The sequence below is a fragment of the Gopherus evgoodei genome, chromosome 9 (assembly GCF_007399415.2).
Source record: "Gopherus evgoodei ecotype Sinaloan lineage chromosome 9, rGopEvg1_v1.p, whole genome shotgun sequence".
Lineage (NCBI taxonomy): Eukaryota > Metazoa > Chordata > Testudines > Testudinidae > Gopherus > Gopherus evgoodei.
In genome coordinates, this window is record NC_044330.1 from 60,509,033 (window position 1) to 60,526,016 (window position 16,984).

The window sequence follows — 16,984 nt, forward strand, 5'->3', positions numbered from 1 at the left end:
GCCAGCTCCCCTGGACAAAGCCCAGTGGCTTGTGTTCAACTAAGGCAGATCTGTGGGGCCCCAAGGCGTGCCTGTGTGAGAAATGCTGCAAGGCGGCCAGCACTGACCAGATATGTTTCATCATTACTTTCAAACTGTTGAATATGACTTGAAAGGCTCAGCCCTGGCCCTCGGGTCTTAGCAGGGTCTGCGTGGGGGGAGGCACAGGGCAGAGGACGGGCTGTTTGCTTTGCCTTAGCTTGGCTGTCCACAGTGTCTGCCGAGCATTTGGGATTTCGCTTCCAAAACAAAATCAGATCTGGGAAATTTAGGACAAGATTTTAACCAACAGATGCCTAAACCTCAGCCCCTCCAGAGTTCGGCACCAAAGCTGGTATCTTCACAAGACTTTCAGTGGGACTCCTGCTCCTAAATCCCTAAGGACAATCTAACTCCTCAATACCAGGGCTGATTTTAGCCAGCCTCTCTGGATTACAGTCTATCATCTGCCTTGCAGGGGTACTTGGGAGGCCCTTCAGAACCCAGGCTAACGGAGCAGATTGGTGCTCTGCACTCTTGAAAATCAGCTGTTATTCAGGGACCAGATCCTCAGATATTTTGGTACCTAACTCCCACTGATGTCAATGGAAGTTAGAGGCCTAAGTACCTCTGGGGATCTGGGCCCAGGCACCGCGATAGGATTTGGGGGACTAAACTGTGGATTGCCCTTTTGAAAATCTTGGCCTGAGATGACAACTTTTGCAGTGTTTCCCTGCTCAGCTGTGCAGCCTTCATGTGCTCAGTGTGGGGATTTACTGGTGCTCATCTGCCTGGAAACAGCAATTCAGGCACCTCCTTGATGGGTGGAAGCTCGCCACAAATCACCACAGCCAGAGCTGTACTGAATGGCTATCCTGGCAGGGAATCCTGGCGACAGAAACCAAGGCCTCTTGCAGCAGCGGCACCCTGGGAAGACCCAACAACCGGCTGCCTGCCTGTCCCAGACACTGAAACAGAGTGGCCCTAGTTAGACTTTGGTGATGCTATGGATTGTGAATGTGTGTATACGGGGACATGGACTCCTCCGGGCTCCTCGGGGCTGGCAGCTGGGCCGGGGGTTAAAAAAGGCCTTTTGGAGCTGGCAGAGAGGCTGCAGGTTTCTCTGGCCATGTGCCCAGAGCTTTGTTATTGGGTTCATGCGAGAGGCAGCAGCACGACCCAGGTGCAAACCCTGTGCCCTGGCCCGTAGCGTCGCATGCAGAGCAACTCCCTGGGCACTGTCACTGCCACGGGCCAGCTGGAGATCCAGGGAGGATCTATGGGCCTGGAAGCCAGGTTTGCTGCAGTGTCCACCCTGCCACCTCACTGCTCTGGCAAAGCAGGAAAAAGCTTCCTCTGAGCCCCACAGTGCAAGCCCCACTGGCTGCCTGTGCAGGGAGGTGCTGGCTGCTGGAGCCTCCTGTGCTCTGGATTGGCCCAGGCACGCTGCTTAAGAAAAAACACCTTGAGGCTGTCAGTGCAGCTGGGCGGATCCCTGGCTTGCTGCTGCTAACAAACCCTGCTGTGCACTCCTGGCCCAGCCCTGCTCCATGTCCCTGGTCCCTGCTCCGCTCCAGCCCTCCAGCCCAGCCTCAGCTCCATTGACCCTGCTTCAGCCGGCTCACTTGGCTCCAGCCTGGTGCAACTCAATGACCTGAGTTCAACCTGCTCCTACAACATGGCACTAGCATGGGCTGCTGCTCCTGGCCTGGTCTGGCCCCCCAGCCTGCACTCAGACTGTGTCCCTTCCACACCAGGCTCAGCTCGACCCGCTCCCCACAGCTGGGGCCCTGACACCAGGGTCATAAGGGATGGCCCCTGCTCCAGCACAGCTAAAACATGCTGGGAGATACCCCCACCTCTTGTGCAGCCCCCACCACTGCCTGCAGCACATGGTACCCACTGCCTCTTCTCCTGCCCGAGCTGCTAACTCAGGAGCCCAGCACTTTCTGGGGCTTCTTTATCAGGGCTCTCATGCCCTTGTCCACCTTCAAAGCCTTGAACTACCGCAGCTGATCCCTGCTGGCCAGGAGGGAGACCTCTCCCCCAGCAGCAGCGCCCTGGAGGGGGGAGAAGGTAGGAGCCTGGGCTGAGTGATGGGAGCAGCCCCCTCACATAGCCCAACTGAGCAGGTATTGCAGGGCAGGACCACGGCCCCACCCGAGCCACCTGGCCACCACCTGGAAGTGGCAGCATCCCAGCAAAGCATCTGGGTGAGCTGAGTGCTGGGGACCCCATCTGAGGTGCATGGGGCTCTCCATGAGATCCAGGCAGCCTCTGCCCCCTTCGCTGGCCGGCCGGCCATTTTATCGGTGACCCCCCCGCCCCCAACTCCGTCCCCATATCAAAGCCAAGTAGGCTTCCCCCCCCTCCCCCCCCCCGCCATGGCTCTTACCTCACTGACTGGCTGCCCTTCCTGTTTATCACCCCAGGCTCCCACTCCTCCAGAGGAAATTCCTGCAAACAAGAATCAGAGGAGTGAGATGGCCAGGATGAGCCGCCCATCCCTCCCACCGATGCTCTCCACCCCCACTCCTCCCGGCCCCTCACATCCCAGGAGCAGGACAGGGGCAGGTCAGGGGCTCTTTTCCGCTCACAGCCCCATGGCCACAGCAGAGTCTCAGCAAGGAAACGCATCCTCCTGACAGCCAGCTTAGCGCCCGCCCCCGCAGAGCCACAAACCTGCTGAGCCTGTTTGCCCTCCTGCTGTGGGGCTGGGCTGCAGGGCTGGTTCCCAGCTGCGGCAGAGGGACTGCACTGAAGAAGGCTACCGGGGCAGCTTCGGGGGCTCGTGCTGGCTCATGCAGGCAGGTCCAGCCGCCAAAGTGCAGCAGGCCAGGCAGGTCCTGTCAGAGCCTGACAGATACGGAGCTGGGCGGGGCGCGAGCAGGAGGGTGTGAGCGGGACAGCTGGGTGGGCACCAGGGCCTCAACCCAGCCCTCAGGGCACGCCCCCCTTGGGGTCTGAGGCCCTGCCAGGAAACGACACCCCCCATCCCTCTCTTCTCCAGTCACCCCCAGCCAAGGAACACCAACGCCCTGCCGCTGCCAGCAGCCTGACAGCAGAGTGTGATGACCCCGGGAGGGACGTGTGACTCAGCAGGGCTTGGCCACGAGCAGGCCACTGGCAGGATGGTGCAAACTGGTGCGCACATGGGGATGAGACTATTTTTCGCTACTATTTTGGGTGGCAGAGGGGTGGGGGGATAGTGGGGCAGAAAAGGCACATTAGCCAAACAAAAACATCCTGCAGAAACTCTCTGGGGTCCAAGATGGAATTTGGGAGACACCAGAACAGCCAGCAGCCTGGTGGGTAGGGCATCCACCTGGGATGTGGGAAACCTGGGTTCAAGTGGCTGCTCTGAATCAGGCATCCTTGAAGGTGGGTCTCCCCGGTGAGCGTCCTGAGGCCAGGCTGCGGCTCTCTCAGGCTCTGGTTTGCAGACAGCACTGGGTTTAACGGAAATAAACACCAACCACAATGCTTCATGTGCCAGAGTCTCCTTCTCCAGCCAGCTCTGCCAGCCAGCAATGCCAAGGTGCCCAGCGGCTACATGGGCTGCTGTACAGCCCTCCCCCCTGCTCATGCCACCCCAATGGCATGGGGACACATGGCAGGGTGGGAGGAGGAAGGCTGATGGGCACAATGTCACTGTTTGTGAGTAAACCCCGGCTAATGCTTCCCAGCTGTGCCCCCAGGCCAGGAGAGACAAAGCTCCATCCTACCCTGGCTCAAACCCACCGCTGCCCTCCCCAGGCTCCCGCTTCCCTGGCCCACAGCTAGCACTCTGCTGGCTAGGAGCCTGACTCCTCACCCTCCCCTCTCCACCAGTGTAGGAGCAGCACTGAGGGGTGCCAGAGGGACACCAGCTGGCTGCTCCAGGCCTGGCAGGGGCATGTGTGGCGGGGGTCAAGGGGGTACCCGTGGCACATTTCTGGAGAAGGTTGAGTTCAATACAGATGGCAGGGGATGCCAGTCACTGTCCTGGCAGAAGTGGGCAGGTCTCAGGCAAGGGGTACATGGTTCCTCCCACACACACCAGGCATATGCCAAACAGGCACACAGAGCCATAGGCAGAACCCCTTCCCTGAGCTGGGGAACCACTGGGGATCCAATGCAGCCACACAAAACACAATTTACCCTGTTCCCTGTCACCTCCCAGGAACTCTGCTCCCAGCCGTGCTCCCCACACACCCTGCTCTGACACCCCCCACAGCTTCGAACAGCCTGGTGGGGGACTGGTGCCTCCTGGTGCCAGTGGCTGGCATGAGGCAAAGGGGGCAGGGTGAAGGAGGCAGCAGCTCCTAGTGTTTAAGCAGGGTTGGCTCCCCATCCCCAGGGACAGATAGACAGACAGATCCCTCTGACAACCTCCCCCTGCACCTCTTCACAAGCTGGTACTCAGCCAGGCCAGGCTCAGCCACGGGGCCTGCCCACCTGGCACCGGGGGCAGCTTGAAGGGAGGATCTCTTACCGGCAAGAAGGCCTTCCTCCCAGGCCAGGGCTCTGTCTCCTCCAGGGCCTTGTGGGGAACAGAGCAGCAGCAGTCGGAACACCGCGGCACCCAGGGATGGGGGTGGCAACGATAGCCATGGTGGCTGGGCTGCATGTTCCTCTGCAGCAGTGCGGGGCACATGTCACCAGAGCAGTAGAGGCAGGGCTCGCGGAGCACCGGGGCTGTCCCGGCACAGGCCCGGGCAAAGGGCCGCAGGTACTCGAACTCGCCATGATGCGGGAGGCCAGCGTAGCACACAGGCGGCTCCAGGCAGCACTCGGCATAGGTGGGGAGATTCTGCCGCCCCGGTGACAGGGGCGGGTAGGACTGGTCCACGGAACAGCGCCGCAGCTCCCGACATTCAGTGCCCAGCGGCTGAAAGGCATGCGACTCGGCTGCCTTTGGCCGAAAGCTGGGGGAATTGCTGTGCTGGGCTGGGAGGTGCGCCACGCATCTGCTGGTCTCCTCAAAGAACTTTCTGCGGTCAGCAAAGGGTAGCAGGACGGCATCCTCTGCCAGGCGCAGTGAGGAGGCGGGCGCCTCTGACCCCTTGGCGTACGCCTCCCCAGGGCTCAGGGCCCGCTGCAGCTTGTGCTCTGGAGACCACCGCCACCGGCCCCCAGCCCCCGGAGCCCTTTGCTTCTCCCTGTCAGGGGCACGGGTGCTGGGGCCTTTCCGTGCAGGCTCGGAGGTGGGGGCACTCCTGTTGGCTGGGCGGCCGGGGCTCCTGCCATGTTCCCCAGCAGGCGCCGTGCCCGGTGTAGGGCTCAGGCACTTGGCTCTGGCTTGTGCCATGCAGACAGAGCTCCTGTCCCCTGAGCTAGGCAGCCTGCCCTCTGGCGGGGCTGAGGGACTGGGGTGGTTCTCGCCTGGCTCGTCCGTCTCCTCCACTGGCTCTTCCCCACACAGCAGAGCCACAGAGCCCTTGCTCTTCTGCAGCTGGGCCTTCCTCCTCTGGATCTCATTGCGCAGGTTGGTAGCGAATCGCTCACTCCGGCGCCGCAGTTGGGCTGATCGCTGATGGGAAGGGCCCGATTTCCTGGCACTCGGCCTGCTCTGCCCAGACTCCTTCCCCTCCTCCACCAGTGCCTTGGAGCTGCATGCGGGGGTCAGGCTGGCAGACTGTGGTGGCATGGCTGACTCGCTGGGGGTGCTACAGGATCTCTCCAGCTCTGGGTAACACCTGTACGGCCCCTGGCTATGGCAGGAGTCCTGGGCCTGGCCAGGGGAGTGCTGTGCTTGTGTGGCATGGTCATCAGCACGGTCTGTGCCCGCGGCCGGATCCGCGCACGGCTGCTCTTTGGCATCCTCTGTCTGCTGGCCAAGTCCTGGCTGCTCCAAGTGCAGCGGGTTCACAGTCCATTGATGCCTGTCCTGCAGCTGGGTGTCCCAGTGACTGCTGCCCATGGCTACATTCAGGGAGCGCAGCTGGGGTGCAAGCAGCTGCTCAGGGGCACTGTGCCGGTGCCCCTTCCGAGGAGACTGAGGCGGGTCAACGTTGGCGCCTGGCTGTCCTTCATGGGCACCGTTATCCTGGCACTTCCCCTGGGCAGCCCCCTGGGGATGGTCTGTGCTCTCCCCTAACAGTGGCTCCATGCTGGGCTGACATCTGTCCAGGTGGGAGCTCAACATGTAGTACTGGTCGGCAGACAGCTGCTCCTTCGGGTGGCCTCCCACCCCCTCAGGCTCCTTGTCTCGCAGGCACAGCGAGGTGTCTGAGGTCCATCGGCCTGGGAGGTGCAGAGCATCAGCGGGGGCAGAGGCCCGGCGTCGCTCGGTGCCAGCCGGTTGGGGGTTGGAGGCCCGGAGGCTGTCCCTCCTAACGGGAGGCTGGGGAGGGGCGCCTGATTTGGCGGAGCCCGACAGGTTGCTTTCATGGGGGCATGAGGAGGGCCTGGAGTTGGGTGCCAAGTGCCCACACAGCTGGCGGGAGACATCTGCCCCCTCGCTACCCGTCTGCAGGTAGCGCCCCTCATGGGCTCGGCTGGGGCCCAGGCCCTGGAGGATAGAGTCTGTGGAGGAGGTCTCTTCAGGGCGCAGGGACAGGGCATAGTCTGAGGCATTGGAGCTGGCCGAGAAGGAGCTATAGGCAGAGTCCCGCTTGTTCTGGTACATGCTCTGGTCAACAGGCGAGAGGCTGCCCTCATAGTAGGTCTGGCCAGGTGGGTCCAGGCTCTCCATGCTTCCGATGGAGCTGCTTTTCTCCGTGCTGCAATGGCGAGACAGCTGGACCCACTGCAGGGACAGGTCACTGGAGAGAGATACACCAAGTGTGAGCAGCACCAGAAAAACACCCTCCCGCCCCCGCCCCACCGCCATGGGCAGATCCAACCCAGCCTGTGTCGTGCGGTGCCATTCACAGGCCAGGTACAGACCAGATGCTCCTTAGCCCAGTGCACCCCTCAAACACTCCAGCCCTGCAAGCTCGCACAACACTGGCAAACTCCTGGGCAGCTCCCTCGCTATGATCAGGAAGGAATCGCTCCCCTGTGGGCATTGCACTGGGGACCCAGGTGGCAGCAGAGCAAGAAGCTAGTGCAACAAGGGCTGGGGCCTCTCGCCTGCCCCCGCTGGGGACAGTTAGTCCCAGCCTTGCCCTGGCTCCACCCTGGGCAGGGGCTGAGTACATCAGGGGATCGCCCTGTACAGTGGATTCAGTAGTGGGCAGAGCCAGGTGATGCTCCCCAGAGAGGTGAGCTGTCAATCCCACTCCACTTGTCTCACTGTCCCTTTGCCCAGCCCCAGGATGCCAGTTCCTATTCTGAAGTGATGGGCGGGGGAGGGTGTTGCAGCCAGAATAACCGCATGTAAGCAAGGGCAGCATTTGGCCAGGGGGCGGAGGGTGAGCCCGCTGGGCCTGCAGTGTGTTCTCGCCTGTCCTCTGGGACTGGGGGCAATCTGGCATTCGCAGCCTCTAGCCCCTCACTTGGCCAAGAGGACTGGAATTTGTTAGCTCCATGCTCGCAGTGCAGCCGGCTCTGGCCCACCACCCTTCCTGCTCAGGAATCGGAGCTCGGCAGAACAAACCAAAGCTGGAAAAAAAGGGAAACCGTCCCCAGGGAAGAAAGGGAGACTCAGCCATGGAGAGGGGCAGCTCCTCCCTTCGGAACAGGCTGAACGGGCCCTGTGGCAGTGCCAAAGGGCCCCAGTGGGAGGCGGGGCAGCAGCCAATCAGGCCAGCAAAGAGAAGAACGTGCTGGGCTTGGAGACAACCCAGCCCAAGGCGGAAAATTCCAGGGTGAGACATGCACTTGTGCTGGGATAAAGTGCGTCTGTAGAGCCAGCAACGGCACATCAAAGGGCCATGTGGCCCTCTGGTCCGAGCCCTCCATGTCTCAACAGTACAAGGCTGCTTTCCCCACAGCCGAGGCACAGAGAACGCTAAGGCAGAGATCAGCCAGGGAACTGAAAGGCTAAAGACGCGGTGACAGGCGAGTTACATTATCCCAAGGGCTAGGGTGAGAGCAAAGCTCAGATCTAAGGGAACTGCACTCGAGCAGCTCTGGGGAGCATGGCTGGCCTTAACTCTGCCCTCTGCAGTCCATCAGGGAAGATAAATGAGCCCAAGCCCAAAATCAGCCTCAGTCAACCCGGGGCCACCAATGCCTGGCTGACAACCAAGTGGCCATTGCTGGGCCCCGGCCCGGCACTGGAGGCCCAGAGGCGGCCCAATGCAGGGGTTCTGAGGTTGGGGAGCAGCTAGATTGGGGCTGGGTTGCTCCAGGAAGGGGGCATTTTAGAGCCAGGCACCTGCCCAGGCTTCTCCACCCGGAGGGCTCTCGGGTGCCCCAGGGCAGCGAGTCCAGGCAGAGCTACACCCCAGCTGCTGTGGGACTCACCTGGAGTCACATCCTGAGTGCCAGGACAAGCTGAAGGCATCAGAGGGACAGTGCATGGTGGCAGCCTCGGTCCGGACCTCGGAGAGCTTGGCCAGGTGCCAGGAGTGGGGCCTGATGACGGGCACGTTCCTCCTGCCAAGAGCAGCACAGAGCCGAGAATGGAGAGGAAACCAGGCTGAGGCACTGGGCTGAGCTCACTTCCTGGAGAGCTTCCCGTCCCATCCCCCGCAGGGAGGCTTCCTTAGCAGGACAGAGGGGACATCCCGGAGGACTTTCCCATTAGCTCACTGGGGTCTTTGGGGGCCATCTCCCCCACGGCCACGCCTGCCCAGCCCAGAGAATGGCATCCCACGCTCCTCTGAGCGAAGGGCTGGGAGCTGCTGACACTCAGGGGTCGGGAGCAGGTGCCTTGCACCAGGAGGATGAAGCCACAGAGGACATGGACTGGCGTGAAAGCCCTTTCTCTGGGCTGCCCCTTGCAGCACTCCCCACTCCTGCCTCTTTGCCAACAGGGGCAAGGAGCAGGGATCCGCCCCCCCACTGACTGAAGCAATGCAGAGACCTCTTCCCCCCATGACATTCCAATAGGCAGAGGAGGGGCCAGCGCTATGGGGCTAAATGCTCACATCCACACACTTTGGCTGATGAGGATTTCAGTCCCCACCGTTCCCATGCACTGCACCCTCCCTTTCCAGCACAGTACCCCAAAGCCTGGGATATCCTCAAGCCCCAGCTCCCAGAGTCATGGGATTATGCTCGGCCCTCAGTGTGGGATTTTTAAAAAGCAGGTCTCTTTAAAAAGCAGGTACCCTGGTGGCTGGGGAGAAGAGCTGGTGAAGGGGCCCCACCAGGCTCAGACACCAGGAGATGGAGGAACCAGCTTCAGGTCTAACGCCTGAGTTTTAAGCCAGTCTCATGATTTCTGGGGGCCTGACTCACACTGGCTGAGTGCTGGGGATTAGCCAGGCAGCCCCACCCCCATCCTCTATGGGCATCGCTCCAATAGGTAGGACAACTTGGAAAGTTCGACTCATGCCAGGAAGCCAGGGCAGGGCCCTAAATAAAGATCCCAGCCACATAGCACTAGCCCAGGCCTGGCTCTGCTGCTGGCTCTGTCTGGATGGAGTGGGGCAGAACGCAGGCAAGCCCCCCGCTCCAGTAATTCACAACCTTGGACGATCCCATGGGGAGACTGGGAGCCCTCTGACTGCCCCTGGGCTACCAGGGTAGGTAGCCAAACTGTCACCCCCAAGAGCATCCAGACTGGAAGCACCCTGCCCCCACAGAGCAAACAGGGGCATTTTAGCTGGGCGTGGCTGCACACACAGGCTTCCCATCACCCGTACAGGGTCCTGCATCGCACTCACAGGCCAATGATGGGACTCGACCCAGGCTCCCAGAGCCAGGCCAAGAGATTCCCTGTGATGGCACGTTACCGCTGCCCTAGCTTCAGTGTCCCAACAGTTGGGGAATGAAGTAGCATGGAGGTAAGGAGTCAGGTTGGCAGGTGGCAGAGGAGTCAGCATGAACTATGCACTCACTGGATTGGCTCAGAGCCCTACACGGCAGCATCACACTCTGGCTCAGCACAAGCCCCACGGCCCAGGCTGGACTGAACAGAAACCAGAGTGAGGGGAAACTGACACCAGAGGGACAGGGCTGGGAGCGGGAATCAGTCAGGTTCCCAGCACAGGGTTGCGCGGTGCTGCTGGAGAGAGCAGCCAGGGGGGAGAATGGCTTCATGCCAGGGGCAGCCCGGCCCCTCAGGAAAGAAGTAGGCTCTGCAGAGCCATCTTCCTGCTCTCAGGGGTGAGGGATTTGGGACCCCAATCCTGGAGTCCCTGATATGTAGGCAGTGCCCCGGCGAGAAGTGCAGAGGAAGCTGTTGTGTAAGGGTCAGGGACTGCACACTGATAGCACGGCAATAACGCCAGGATTTATGGGCTCCACAGGGTTGGTGCCAGGCCAGCACAGCAGAGCTGCACAGTTGCCTGCTCCTATGGGGAGACACATGCCCCCGGCAGGCACCCTACATAGGGGGTTGGAATCACCCCCAGGAAATTCAGAGAGCAGGCTCAGTTGTACCATGTGATCCCAGTTCTCTAGAGGGAGTGTTGGGATGTCGTGGCCCCAGGAGACTAGTCAAATGCAGTGAGAGCCAATGCATCCTCGGTTCCCCTAGGCCTCTCGGCTGGTGAGATCCTTGGAGCAGTGCCCAGGGCAACAGGGGCCCAACTCCACCAGCAGTGCAGAGACCCCAGTTAGGCCTGGGGCCCTGTCTGGGTGTGGGATTCACCCCATCCCTGCCCAAGAATTCACAGTGCCCTGATCCAGCTGTCCCCTGGCTCCACAACCTGACATTGGCCGCTCCCCAGCACTCAGAGCCCCTTCTGAAAGGGTTGCAGCAACACTCACTCAGACACGACTCCTTGCACCATGGCCTGTCCTTACAGAAGCTAGTTCCAGTGCCAGGATGTGGCCAGAACACCAGGGTTACAGACAAGTCAGGGCATTAAAGTGCTCCGGGACCTTAGTGACAGCAGGTGGGCAGGAATCCAGGTTTTATCGCTCCTCTGGAAGACAATGCTTCAGCAGCACAGCGCCCCTCAGCACCACACTGCGGTCAGCTCTGGCTCTGAGGGACCAGGGCCACCATGCCTGCAGGGGCTAGCTGCAGCCTGCCATTCTGTGGCAGCCCAGTCCAGCAGCAGGAGCCCAGCTCAGCGAGGGATGGACACAGGAAACTGTGCCAGACCACATGGTGCCATGGAACAAGAGCTGGGGGCCCAGACCCGAACAGCCCTGACCAGTCCCTGCAGAGCCCTGCACCAGCACCATTAGCTGGCACTGAGCACAACCCCTGCTGGGACCTGGCCTGGAGCCCCAGTGCTGTCCCCAAGCCCCTGGCTCCCCCAGGAGCAGCCGCCTAGTCTAAGCATCTCCAAGCAGCTGCGTGCCCCATACATTGCCTTTGGTCTGATCTGTGAGGGCAGCCCCTCATCCAGCTGCAGCCCTCAGTTGATAAGGCTGGGGTGCCAAGTCAAGGGCAGCACCACAATCACAAGGGGTCTTACTGAGCCCTGCAGGCTGCACCCTGAACGTGAGGGGAGACAGAGATGACTGCAACAGCTGGCCACGGGGGAGCCACAAGCCCCCTGCCAGGCCTGAAGGGACGGGGCACAGTGCAGGGGAATGTGCCACTTTTCGGGAGACCCTGACTTCACCCGAACTGGCATCGAGTGAAACAGACTTCAAAAGCCTTAGGAACCTCAGGGACTTGGCTACATCACAAAGCTGTCCCACGACTGGGCAAGACCAGCTGCTTGTGTTGTGGGAGGCAGGACTGGGACAGAGGGGTGGTGGAGAGGGGGCCTGGGTTCTGACAGGGGGCTGGGAGAGCAGGGGCTATGGGTTGGGACAGAAGGGCACCGGCAGAGCTGTGCAGAGAGGAGCCCAGGGCTGGGACAGCAACGGGCTGCAGGTCAGGAGTGAGGGGCACTGGCAGAGCTGTGTGCTCAGCGTGGGAGTCACAGGAGGCAGACGTTCTGTCAGGATTCAGGTGAACTCCAGTGGGAGAGGGGGCAGGTGCTATGCAGGACCCCAGAGAAGAGGTGTCTGAACCCTACAGGATGAGCAGTGCTGGGGACAGAGGGGCAAATGGATGGCATGCTCTGCTCTGGCATGGGCAGCAGCACCGCAGGTGCTGGGGAGCCCAAGCTGTGCCCCACATCTCCTGGCAGAAGTTGCCACCTTCAGCAAGGCACAAGCCGTGGAGCATGGCATCCATCCTTCCCATTGTCCCACTGTGCCTGGCTCCCTCCAGGGCAAACCAGGCTGCCTCCCAGAGATGGGCTGTCAGCACTGGGAGCCAGTGGAGCCCCACCAGCTCAAGGCCCCATACTCACCATGGATGGGGGATTCCAGAGAGATCTGGGCTGGGCGACCCCAAAGACTAGAGCGTTGCGTCCCTTGTAGCTGACCTGCTGCTCCAACGCCTCCCACAGAAGCACAGCCCAAGCCCTCCGTGCTGTGGAGCCACGAGCCTGGGTGCCACGTCAGACTGCAGAGATGGTGCCCTTGCTGGCTGGCTGCACCACACCGGGCAGCCTCTGCTAGCACCGTGGCTGCTGACCTCGATCCCAGTGCTCTCCCAGAGTCTTTGCCGGTTCTGAGAGCCCCACCCCCAGGCCCAGCAGCCAATCGTCTACCTGCTCCCAGGCAACCGCAGCAGCCAGGAAGGGAGCGAGGAAGCGATGTTCAGGGGAGATAAGCTCCGGACAGCAAGGAATTCGCTGCCACTGGGAGAGAAAACAGGGAGGGAGCTGGCTGGGGCTGGAGAGCAACCCAGGGCTTCCTGGCTCAACGAGCAGTCACAGAGAGGAAATGGGATAGCAGGGCCCCGTTGGGCACACTGAGTCAGCCCTGCCCTGCCCCTCGCAATGGACTCAGATCCCGAGCATCATTGGCACCCCGGAGGAAGGGGGACGACCCCTGCATCCGCAGGCTGTCCTGGGGATCAGGGAGCGTTTCCAGTTGCAGGGGAGAGCAGGGCCTATGCCTGGCCTTAGTGCTCCCCTCCTCCCCCGGTAGCTGCACAATGCCAACGGCCGCTGGGCTAGAGAAGGGGTCTCCAGCTGGCATGCCCAGGGGTGCCTTTGCCAAGTCTCCCACAGCCATTCACAAAGGGCCATGGCTGCCCCATGTGGCAGCATGAAGAAGCCAGGTCACCACCCAGCCAGCCAGGTCCTGACATTGGGGTGCACCCAGCCCCCTGTCCTGGGCAGACCCCAGCCAGGGCTGGGCAGAGTGGGGGAGCCTGTGGGATCCGTCCAGGGGCTCGCTCCACAGTTAGTGCTGATTGCAACCAACCACAACAGCTGCAGCTGCTTCCCTGCCCTAAGCAGCTGGGCTTGGCCGTCCCCCACCCTCGCACAGGAAGCCGTGGGAAGAGCCCAGGAAGAGGGAGATCACAGGGGGGGGTAGAGATGGGAAGAGATCAAGGGGAGGCGGGATAGCTCAGTGGTTTGAGCATTGGCCTGCTAAACCCAGGGTTGTGAGTTCAATCCTTGAGGGGGCCATTTAGGGAACGGGGGTAAAAATCTGTCTGAGGATTAGTCCTGCTTTGAGCAGGGGGTTGGACTAGATGACCACCTGAGGTCCCTTCCAATCCTAATCTTCTATGAATGGACAGCCCTGCAACCTCGGTTCTGGGAAGGGCCAGGTGGGTTAGGGAAGCCCTGGCTGGGGGCTGCGGCCAGGAAACACATGGCTAGAGCCTTAAAAGTCAGCTCAGCTCAGAGCTTGAGGCCAGGGTCATTTCATCCTCCCCCAATCTCCTAGCCCCACATGAAACTCCCCGGGCAGAGCCCCCGGCCCATGTCGCTGGCACCAAGCGGCCTCACAGCCGCAACGAATGCCAAGTTCTGCGGGCTCATCAGGGAGACCTCCTGGAGGGAGGAGGAGGAGGGGCCCCGTGCTCAGAGAGCTTGGGTCCCCCGGGGCATCCCCTCCCGGCCAGCGTCTCATCTCTACAGCCACCTCCCTGCCTGCATTTGAGTGCTGGGGAATGGGGATCCAAGCTGTCCTGGCCCTGGCACGAATAGCCAATGGGCTGCCCCAAGTCCAGGGGCTCCTCTCCCCAAGCAAGTAGCCTGGTTGTTGCAATGCACAGGAAAGGCTCTGGATGGAGGTGGCTATTGGGCCAGAGATTCGGTGCCAGGCCCTCCTGGGAGTGCCAGGGTATAACCCCCCTGGGGAGGGGAGAGGGTCTGGGGCTCAGCATGAAGCCATCCCAGACACCGCTAGGGCTCTGGGGCCAACAGGCTGTACTGTCCAGGGCTGCCCACACGTGGAGGGCAAGTGGGGCAATTTGCCCCGGTCCTCACAGGGGCCCCCACGAGAATACAGTATTCTATAGTACTGCAACTTTTTTTCAGGGAAGGGGCCCCCAAAATTGCTTTGCCTCAGGCCCCCTGAATCCTCTGGGCAGCTCTGGTGCTGTCTCCCCGCCCCATGCCCTGAGTCCAGGCACTTCTGACCAGCAGAAAACAGACACATTCCAGCCACCAGAGGGCAGCAGCAGCTCAGGCTGGGAGCACCACAGGACAGCAGGGCCCATGTCCCCCAAGTCCCCGCCTGGAGCGGGTGGGAGGAGGGCGGGTTCCCTACTGAGCCAGGGCCCCCTACAGCCAGGAGCAGGGGCCTTTCCTGGGTCTCCGGCAGATGGGAATCCACACCCAGCTCAGCCTCTTCTGGGGCCCATCACCTGGGTATCTGGCATCGCAGGAGCAGCTGAAACAGTCAAAAGGCTTTAGGGCTCCCTGCGACTGCACAGCCCAGAGCCCACTGTGTCCTGGCAGGGAGCTGTGGGGGCTGCCCCGGCAGAGACCCAGCTGTGCCCCCATGCACCAGAGCTTGCTGCTGGAGCTCAGCCAAGGCTGCCTCCCAGGGGCATCAGGAGGCCCAAGGAGGCAAAGGGCCCTGGTTCCAGCCAGGCCTCCTGCACATGTCCTCACACTGCTTCCCGCGCCTGTCTGCTGTCAGCTCGACAGGGACGGGGTCCCCTGCCCAGCTCCCTGGACCCTTGCCCAAGACAGTAAGACCCCCCCACAGCTAGACTCACCCACCCCGAATAGTTGGGAGATAAACAGGGCAGGGCTCCAGGGGTCGGGAGATAAGGTGGTGCTGGGGATTAGTCCTGGGGCTCTCAGGGCAGAGAGGAGCCAGACACACCTGACTGCTGGAGGAAGGGGTGGTCCAACCCCCACTGCTTCCCCTCCCTGGGTTTGGGGGTCAGGTGCCTCCAAAGACACAGGTTGGGGACGGGGGGAAGGGCTGTGGAGAGTCCCTGAGCTGCCCCCAGCTAGCAGGGGAGTCTGGGCCTGATGTGGGGAGCCCAGTAGAACCAAACTGGGGCCAGGAGGCTCCACGCCCAGGGGAGTGGTCCCCCATCTCATTGCCCCTCTGCGAATGGGGAAAGCTCAACACACACACACACACACACACACACACACACACACACACACACACACACACACACCTGCCCTCAACCCTCTGCCCTCACCTGCTGGGACAGTCCCACTCAGAGTGTCTCCTCCCCAACCCCTGGGTGAGGCAGCATGGCAGGGGCCAGCAGAGAAGGGAGACAGGGTCCCATGGCCCCCCCTGCACAGAAGGCAGCGAGCCAGGCAGCCCCACTGGCCTAAGCTCCCAGCCAGCCCCAGATGCAGCCTCTAGCCCTAACTCTGGGTAGCGAGTGCCAGGGGTCTGAGGCTGCTGGGGAAACCCCTCTGCTCTGTTCTCTCCCTTGACTGGGCCAGACAGGGCCTGGCAAGACCCAGACATGCCAACCCGCGGCCCAGTCACCTCAGCCCCTCGCTGCCCCCCAGCACCTCTGGAGCGGGGCAGACCCTTCCTCAAACTGCTGCCAACAGGATTCTCCTGCAGCTCTCCCCTCTGCCCACAGGGTGGCGCCCTCCCCAGAGCCTTGGGACCCCCAGTGGGGCTGACTCTAGGACAATTCACCCCCTCTCCAGGCGAGGACAGCCCAGTCAGGGCCCCACGCTCCTACCTCCTGACAATCATCTTCAGTGTGCGGTAGGAGCCTTTGATGAGGACGAGCGCCTCCTGCCGGGAGCCATACAGTGGGGTGCCATTGATGTTCACCAGCTCGTCCCCAGGCCGCATCTTGCGGGACAGGGCTGCCTTACCCCCATCTTCAACCTAGGCACAGATCCAAGACAGCCGGGTGGTCAGATGTGCTGGGCGCTGTGCTCACACGTGCCCGCGCACAGAGGGGTGTGGGGCAGCCAGGCCCTTGCTTTCTGGGGATGCCCCAGAACCCTGGCTAGTGACGCAGGGAACCTGTTTCAAAACATCCGGCTGTCCAGCCCTCGCCACACCTCCCCGCCCCTGGCATCCCATCTGCCTTTGAGGGGAACCCCAGGCCCAGGTACTGCGAGACAGAGGTCTCATGGGATTGGGGGTGCACCAAACAGTGGTGGTGCTGGGGCCACAAGTCCAGAGCTTGGAACACACCATGCCCATAGAGATGTCCCACAAGGACCCTGTAAGGCAGGGAGCATGGTGCTGCATATATTGTGGAGGCTGGAAAGTTACTGTGGGAGTCAGGGCATGAAGGCCTCCCAGCACTGCTGACCAATCCGTTAAAAGTTCGTTTGGCCACCTGCAGCGGGGCAAGCAAGGTGCCTGCCCGGCTCTGCGCAGCTCCTGGGAAGCGGCCAGCATCTCCCTCTGTCTCCTATGCATAGGGGTGGCCATGGAGGTCCATGCGCTGCCCCTACCCTGAGCGCTGGCTCTGCAGTTCCCACTGGCTGGGAACTGCAGGGGCGGCACCTGCAGGCGGGGCAGCGCATATTGCTGCCTAGCTGTGCCTCTGCCTAGGAGCCAGAGAGAGATGCTGGCCACTTTCTGGGACCTGCCTGAGACTAACAGCGCCACCTGGAGCCCACACCCCACCCCTCCTCCCACACCCCAACCCCCTGCCCTTGCCCGGAGCCCCTTCCTGCATCCAAACTCGAGCCTGGAGTCCTCTCCTACACTCCAACCCCCTTGGCCCCAGCTCAGAGCCCGTACTCCCAGCCAGAGCCACACCCTCTCATTGCCCCAACCC

The 16,984-nt window shown here is 61.8% G+C and overlaps 1 protein-coding gene across 3 annotated transcripts in view; it reads right to left on the bottom strand.

The window, feature by feature from the left end:
- The window catches only part of SHROOM4 (shroom family member 4), a 68,526-nt gene that overhangs the window by 17,429 nt on the left and 34,113 nt on the right, over positions 1–16,984 (bottom strand). For 2 of the 3 annotated variants that reach the window (XM_030575294.1, XM_030575295.1), the window contains exons 2-5: positions 15,923–16,074; positions 8,353–8,484; positions 4,493–6,764; positions 2,414–2,475 (exon numbers count right to left, since the gene is read on the bottom strand). In XM_030575294.1, coding sequence (XP_030431154.1) covers positions 2,414–2,475; positions 4,493–6,764; positions 8,353–8,484; positions 15,923–16,074 — 2,618 coding nt within the window. Of the gene's footprint in view, positions 1–2,413; positions 2,476–4,492; positions 6,765–8,352; positions 8,485–12,257; positions 12,618–15,922; positions 16,075–16,984 lie in introns of those variants that run through there. The other variant, XM_030575296.1, reaches the window with a different exon arrangement.